Here is an 8334-nt window from a genome sequence, read left to right on the forward strand (position 1 = left end):
CTTTTCACAATAACCATTTCACATACAGTACATATGTTTTACTTTTTACTTTACCTTACTACTACCCTAATAAACACTACCATATTTTTATGGTAGAGTGGCTGCCCCAACACTCAAATGAAATAGGTACCTGGCTGAAATGTACTCTATTTTGTATTTTAGCGTTAGTAATTCAGTTTCTGACGACTTGTTGTTACTTCCAAAAACCTCTTCGGCCACTAGAGGACCCTGCAGTGTTCATTTTCAAGCAGTAACGCTGTAACGACACATCGCCAAAAAGACTTCTTGAACGTTTTAATGTATCACAAACAGCTGCTGCTTTGTTATGCATGAGACTAGGGGTTAATATGCTCCTTTCAACGTAATAAACTGTTTCGGAAAGTCTGGACATCTGGGGGTGTAGTAGCTAACCTGACGCTGCCAGATGAGGGCGGTATTGGGGAAACATATTCCCCAACACAACACTCATCTGGGATCTCTGACGGAGTTGAGCCCTGAGTCAGATCTGCTTCGTACCGAACCAATCAGCGTGAGCTAAGGGCGGGATATGTGCGAAACCGGATGTGAAGCTATATAGACACGTCAATATGATTGGTTGTGTTTGCACGCCCACACGGTGATAGACAGACGCTCCCATCCAATCATCTACCATGTATCTTGAAAAAAAGGAACAGCCCCGTCATCGAATTTGCTTCCGCGATCCCAGATCCCAATAAGCTGTGAAACAAATTTGTGTAGCAAGCTTTTTGGATCTGGCAGCGTCAGGTTATGTAGTAGCAGCATCCGAAAAAAGTCAGAAGTTCTGAATAATGTCAAAATGTAGTTGTATCACTTCCCTTACCAGAAAACAAGTTTGGACATCGGAAGGAGCATGTACTGCGCTTAAGCAAAGTGGGTTTTGTTTTGTTTGTTTTTTGGTCTGAGTTTATCTAATGACTCTCCCCTCCCTCGTCCCCAGATTATCACAGCTCTGGAAGAAGACCCCACAGCCCAGAAGATGCAGCTGGGCTACAGGCTGCAACAGATCGCTGCAGCCGTGGAGAACAAGGTCACCGACTTATGACCCCTCCCAAGGGCCGCGACGAATCTCACCTTTTAATTTAAAATAAAGGTAACATAGATGGTGTGACAGGTCTTGACTCTGGGACAAAAAAGAAGATCCCTTGAAGGACAAATGGAAACATGTAGACATTTGGAGACCTTGATGTGATATTGTTGTGAAGAATTGACTGAAAACAAAGTAATAATAATCATCCCACTGGTCCCTGACACTTGAAGTATTTGGACCCCTACTGGGAGTACAAGGAAGCTACTTTATGGTGAATTGACCCCAATTCACAGACTGTTGTGGAAAAGGTGTTTCACTTTCCTCTGAATTTATAGATTAATACTTACTCTCGTCATTTACTTCAACCAGAAAGGAGAAACAATACGAGGGAAGGCACTTTTTCTAGAAGTTATCTCGTGGATTTAAGCTCGACGGACAGCACAGAACATTCCCCCGCCAAGCAGAACCTCTCTGTCTTGATTTTGAAGGCGTCTTGCTACTGAGGGCTCCTGTGGACTCCTGTGGACTCCTGTGAATGGAGAAAGCTTGAAGAGAAAAGAGAGAAGGTGAGAAGGGAGAACTGGAATTTAATGTTGGGACTTGGGGGGGCTGTGGAGTTTTCCTACCACATCCTCCTAGGCTCGCGTTGCCAGCTGATCGGAGATCGCCTCCTACTGATACGCCTGGTGACATCTAAATTCATCGGAGTTGCTAGAACAGCCCTAACGAAACCTACGCCTACTGCTTTGAAAACCTGTCACCGCGCTAAAGTCTTTGTGTTGATTCTGCAATAGAGAATATCTTTTAACATCTACACATTTTTTCCGCACAGTTGTATTGAATTTAGACGTGACCAGACGTATCGGTAGGCAGAGATCTCGGATGACACTGACCACATCCTGTCAAAGTCTTACTGGGAGCAGTCAGACAGATGATGATACTAAGAAAGGCCCAGTGGGGCGGTAGACCCGAGTTGCCTTTCGGAGTAGTCAAGAGACTTTCACTGTTCCTTCTGCGTTAATGTTACCTTCACTCACTTTTCTTCCGATGTCTTACTTTTTGAGAATAAATCTGGATTTGTACCCTGTCTCTGTACTCAACCGTGTCTCTTGATGAAAATGACAGACTGTCAGCAGAAGAAGCAGTTGTCTCACGTCAAGCCGCGCGTTGTACGACAAAATATGAATTAGGCATTACGATGGCTTTTGCTGGACATGTGATGTTTTCTTTTGAAGGAGATCCAATGTAAGTGTATTTAATTTTAATTTTCTCGAGCTTCACGTGTCCAGTTGATGTTCTAATCCATAGATGTTGCTTTGTGTAGTTGAAGCAGTTTTTATACAAGGGGATTCTGTGGATGTTTTTTTTATTCTGTCGAGGGGGTGGCAGGTTCTCTCCCAACCTCCACTACCGTGAATGTCCTTTTTTTCTCTCTTTAACAAAATGTGATATGAAGACACTATGACATTTTCCATCTAGAAACACTTTAGAAACTGTCTTATCCTATCCGTCCAAATGTCAGAATTTTGTTTCATTCATAGCATGTCTTAGTCCAATGAAGCTTAATTATATCTTGTTGCTATGGAGTTTTCTTTTTTCTTTCTTTATATATAAATATATATATATATTTATATATATTTTTTCTCCCTTTTTTTGGAGGGCAGAGACTGCTGTTGTCACTGTGTTTTGTCTTTTACTGTTATCAAGGTTATGTTCTCAAATCAAGGTTTGAGAAAACAACTGTGGTCAAATGATCGTGTTTGATCTATCTTTAATCTCCACTTTTTAACACTAACTTAACTTTTTATTCTTTTTAGAATCTGCAGCCCCCAGTGGGCATTTGGGCAAAGTCTCTGTCTGCTACCCAGATTACAAACCATGTGCCATTCTAAATTCATATTTGCGCAATCATTATGATAATTTAACACCCTGTGGCTTTTGCTGCATTATGATTTATTTCTTGTCTTTTGTTAGATTTTTCCAATTTTATTTATTTATTTATTTGCTGGCATATCTTGTTGGTTGGTTACATGTAAAATACATCAACGCTAAAATGTGGAACACCATGGAATCCAACCTACAGTACATATCCCTAAGGACCAGGTTAAACATGTCTCGTACAGAGTAAAATCCTCATTGTTAATTGATGCCTTTGTAACCTTGTAGAGTGTAGCCTAAATGTAAACACTGTGGTAACTCTCTGAGTTAAATGTTTATTTTTTTATAGCACTTGTATCTTAAGTGCTTTACAATGTGCATTACATTCCCCAACAAAAACAATACTTTTTTTTCCAGTTTTTTAAAAACTATGGATGGATTAAAAATGGTGTTAATTGTTTTCATAAAATGTTTTATACCGTTTTGACACTGAGGATTTTACTGTGTATGTTTAGCCCATTGACTATGGTGCAGTGTGTACTTTGATTGTGTAGTTTGCTTAGGGACACTGCTTTCCATGAATGTCATTATGGCATAGAAATGAGTTTGCAGGAGTGCCCGGAGGCTCATAGTGCACACTCCCTCATGGATCCAAGTTTGAATCTGAATCCGGTCGGGTCTTGCATGTATCTCCTCTCCTTGTCCTTTATTTACTGTCTCTACGTTGCACATTCAAAATTACCCCCCCCCCCCCACACACACACACACACACACACACACACACAAAAAGAAGTGAACTTGCTTAGAATAGTCCCTTTTGATATGATTGACGTTTGAACGCAAATCAAATGTCCATAAGTTAACATCCTTTGGTCAAGACGTGTAGGTTGAAGAATTACAGAAACAATAGTTCAAAATCCAAATCCATAATCCACTGCTTTAGAACTCGCGCTGAGATATTGAATCCTGTTTTTAGATTTTACATCCATTTTAGACGTGAAGTTAATTATACGAGAAGGGAATGTCTTCATGGTTTGTGATGTAGTAACCAATTTCCTTCCTGAAAAGAGGAAAAATAGCATTGTTTGCCATGAGGACAGTGTTGCTGCTTTGTTGCTGACTTGTGTTTGAAGAGCTGAATACAAATGTTTTGTTGAACATTTCTCATGTACATAGTTCTTAAGTAACTCAAATTCAACCCCCATTTAGCTTTCTCTAACTGTTTGATAGGGTATCGCAAATGCCAACTTAATGTGATGCAATAAAGTGGTCCAAATCTCAACTGGAGCCTGATTGTTTCAGTCACTCGATCTTTCTGCCTTATCGGTATGACAAAAGGTTTTTTAGGTGGTCTACATTGGAATGTCAATAGTAGATTATAACTTGGTTAAGTAACAAGCCCAGACTGTACAGGCCAGGCCATGTGGACAAAGCATGTAGAAAAGAGTGATATGACAATGCGTAAAGAGGAATGAAAAAAAAAAAATAGGTTTAGGTTGCAAATAAAGTTAACATGGACACATTGCATTATAGAGGTTGGGGATTTGACCGTAGTCAACAATATTTTAGTCGACTAAACAGCACCTTGTATCATAAACGGCAGATGTATAGGAATCTTCTGTCATGTCACAGTAGGCTATAGAAACATCATTTGCACATAATGTCTGATTATAGTTAAATTCTTTAATGTTACCTATTGTGTTCACAAAAAGCTGTGAAAAGTACGATGCGCCCCTGAAGCGGTTTTAGTTTATATATTTAGTGAATGCAAAGTCCTTGAGACAAGCCTTCTGGTCTCCTGTATGGAGGTCAACTAGTCCTCCTTTCAGTCTAGGGCTACTGTTTGCGCCTCTCTACAAGCACACAGTGGGCAGTTCGGCCATTTCTGCAACTGCCTTTCAATGCCAAGATGGGGACACAGTGTGCAATTTCCATAATCATTTATAATATAGGCAGGCATACAACTTGAGACAATGAATGTTGAAATCAGAATTGCAATGACCCAACCTCCAATAGTGCACACATCAACCCATTTGTGCGCTATCAACAGTCAAATGAACACCCACTGTGCAGCAGGGCAACAAGAGTGCATTGGGTATCACTCTTTGGGGACCTTGAAGCCATCCTTTTCTTTCCGTAGACTTCCCATGGTTTCAACAGGAGTGCTCTGGTGCACATGTTTCTGCACTGACTTCTCTCTTATTCTCATGAAAGGGTTAAATGTTAATTCATCTGCCAAAGTGGAGGGGATACTGGGTTCTCCATTGCTGCGTTTGTCCTTTGCCCATGCAAGTTTTATCTTAATAACATCATTGTTGGGTTCCACGTGCCGCGCAAACTTTAGATTGCTGACGGTGTACTCATGACCACAGAAGACTCTCGTTTCAGGGGGCAGAGATCCCAGGATGTCTATCAAGGCCCTGCACATCTGCTCTGCTGTACCCTCGAAGAACTTCCCACAGCCAGCCACAAACAGCGTGTCCCCTGTGAAGACAGCCGGTGGCTCGGTGCCGTTTTCTTTCGTCACATAGTAGCAGATGTGACCGGTTGTGTGACATGGGGTGAACAGGCACTTGACGGTGAGTGAGCCAAGTTTTAAAGTATCAGAGTGGGAGACCTTCTGTGTGATGGCATCAACTCTGTCGTCTCCTCCATAGACCTCGAGCCCAGGCATCAATTTCAACAGCTTCCCATTTCCACTGGCATGATCCCAGTGATGGTGGGTGGTGAGGACCATTGTGAGTCTTGCGCCATGTTTTCTGACCGCCTCCACGACCTTCGCTGGCTCAACGGGGTCGACCGCAGCTGCTTCTCCGGAGTCTGCATCGATCAGAAGGTACATGTAGTTGTCAGTAAGCGCCGGCAGAAGTACTACCTTCATATTTTCTTGCTCCACCTGCAGTCTTCCTCGGTGGGGTGTGGAGAGAAGCTGCTGCTTTTGTAGGCGCAAACGTACAAGTTGCCTTGGTTCCAAAAACACCCAGAGACCTGGCTCCCAGTTTCACAGACCTGAAGAAGGTAGGAACCATCTGACGATGATTAGGAACCAGAGCAGTTCAGTTCTCTCTTTTATAATGGCAGTCAATTGGAGGTTGGATCAGGCTGAAGCCATGTCCAAATACGGTGTCATACGTCATCATAGTCATAGATATGGCATACATGTAGAGCATAAAGGACTGATTTCACTGACTGGCCTCAATAAGTCTGTGACGCAAATTAAGCTATGCTGTTATTAGACCATGTCTTGTTTTCACACATTTTTGTTGATCTACAAGCTCACAACACCTTGCATCGTGACCGTTTGTGAGCTTGTAGATCTGCTACTATATATACAGTATACATAGGCTTGTACGACAAAGTATAGGGTTTACGTACAGTACTGTATGTGGCTAAAGGCTTAATACACAAATTGTTGTCCTGTGACAATTCACAGGACAACAATTCAATATGCAAGCTTGTATAGCCTATTTTAGGTAGGCTAGTAGCATGTTCTCATTGTTACAGTATGTTTTATGTGTCTGGCCTGAGTGGCCTCAACCGTTTGGGATACAGTAGTAGGCCTACATTGGCGCCACAATGCAGCCGTATAACTCACATTCCTAGCTGAGAGGCTATGAGAGCCTTTCCTTCCCTGTGCTTATACTGGTCTGCTACTTATTACACGTGAAGTTGAGAGGTCCTTGGTATCTGACAAGTTCAAGTGTTTTCACCTTTCAGCTAGTAATCTCTCTCTGCTCACTCTCCCTCACTTGGATAATGTATACTTGATCGCTCTCTTCTATTCAGCCTGATGTATGCTTCGTTGTACACTGGCGAAAATAGGCTGTGGGGCGTGTTAACAGGCTGGTGTGGACAGCAGAGAGCGCGCGCACACACACACACACTCACACTCACACTCACACTCACACTCACACTCACACACACACACACACACACAATGTCACACACAATATGTTGTAACAGAAAAACACTGACTGCAATTTTGCAACTTGTCTGTCCACAACAATGGGTACTACTAGTACTTACTAATCAATCCATCACCAAAATATGTAGTGAAAATGTACGTAATTGACAAACAGATAACATGCACAAGAACCTGGACCGATTATTTAATTTCATCAATGATAAATGACGATATCTGTAATAGGAAGTATCGCGATATATCGCAATATCGATATATTGGCACACTAATTCCTATTGATCAATGAGGAAATTGTGCCTTATTCAGCACATTGTTTTATTATGTCTCAGTAAAGTCAACCGTGTAATTGAAACATCACAAATTCATTATAATGTTGAAAATCCCTCTCTGCTCTATCCAGTTTCTATCTGGTCTTTTGAATAAAACTTAAAAATTGCATTTCTGAAAATAACTTTTATTCATGAGCATAGAACAAAAATCATTGGTCTTTGAAAGTATGTTTTAAGCCAGCAGTTCTCAACCTGGGGCCCGGGGACCCCATAAGGAGTCATTGAAATGGTTCCAGTGGGTCCCTTACCTCCCCTGCTAAATGATTGATGGCTAGCTAGGAACCAAATGGGCATTTATGGGTACTCAGAGAATGTACAAATGGAAGCAGAAAACAAATTGTCTCTCATGGGTCTGTTTGATTCCATTTGTACACTCTCTGGGGTCAAATCTACACTGAGGATGTATAGTGTATATTAGGGATGGAGAGATGAAATTCCCATCAAACTGGTGGTCCTTGAAATTAAATAGATAAAAAATCTCTGTTTTAACCTTTATCCAAGGGAGTTTTGCTGATCATGCATATTCTTTTTTCCAGCACTACCCTGAACTTTAATAAGACACTGGGAGCTGTCGACTGCAGCACAGAGTCCTGCACTGGGAGCTGTCGACTGCAGCACAGAGTCCTGCGCTGGGAGCTGTCGACTGCAGCACAGAGTCCTGCACTGGGAGCTGTCGACTGCAGCACAGAGTCCTGCACTGGGAGCTGTCGACTGCAGCACAGAGTCCTGCGCTGCTTTTACTCTGCTGCGACTTTACAAATATAACCAGCTGGCAGTGCTGGAAGAAGTACTCCAGGAAGAGTAGCAATACCACAATATAAAAATACTCTGTTACTGTTAAGTAATAGTTCTGTGTTCTACATTTTACTTCAGTAAAAGTACAAAAGTATTGACCTAAACCAAAGAAAATAACGATCATATTGTGACAGTCTCATGATAACCACTGTGGTTGCCGCAAAAGTCACAGTTCCCCATCCATCCATCCTTTTTCGATGTCTCCCTTTTGACTGATACCTGTCCATTTAAACTCTAGACGGGCCTGCCCCAAAGTTATTTGTGCAGCCGCGCCCAGCAGCCAGCGAAAACTAGAGTTCTCAATAGGCCCGAAAATGTATGCAAACCCTGACACTCAAGACACTGCCCCCGCTGCCACCCTT

General features: G+C 42.0%; 2 protein-coding genes across 3 annotated transcripts in view; one reads left to right on the plus strand and one right to left on the minus strand.

Moving 5' to 3' along the window:
- The window catches only part of plxnb1a (plexin b1a), an 82666-nt gene extending 81113 nt beyond the window's left edge, over window positions 1-1553 (plus strand). Inside the window, exons 40-41 of one of the 2 annotated variants that reach the window (XM_080764345.1) lie at window positions 959-1111; window positions 1418-1553. In XM_080764345.1, the coding sequence (XP_080620471.1) occupies window positions 959-1063 (105 nt within the window). In that variant the 3' untranslated portion in view covers window positions 1064-1111; window positions 1418-1553. Of the gene's footprint in view, window positions 1-958; window positions 1112-1417 lie in introns of those variants that run through there. The other variant, XM_080764346.1, reaches the window with a different exon arrangement.
- A 3471-nt stretch (window positions 1554-5024) lies between these two features.
- On the minus strand, window positions 5025-5856 carry LOC308315258 (hydroxyacylglutathione hydrolase, mitochondrial-like; the record flags this gene model as incomplete). The annotated part of the gene is made up of 1 exon (XM_080763140.1): window positions 5025-5856. Exon 1 carries the CDS (start codon window positions 5805-5807, stop codon window positions 5025-5027), a length of 783 nt encoding a protein of 260 aa, XP_080619266.1. The 5' UTR covers window positions 5808-5856.
- Between the last annotated feature and the right edge of the window lie 2478 nt (window positions 5857-8334).

This window comes from Protomyctophum bolini (genome assembly GCF_963924005.1).
Source record: "Protomyctophum bolini genome assembly, chromosome: 5".
NCBI classification, from domain to species: domain Eukaryota; kingdom Metazoa; phylum Chordata; class Actinopteri; order Myctophiformes; family Myctophidae; genus Protomyctophum; species Protomyctophum bolini.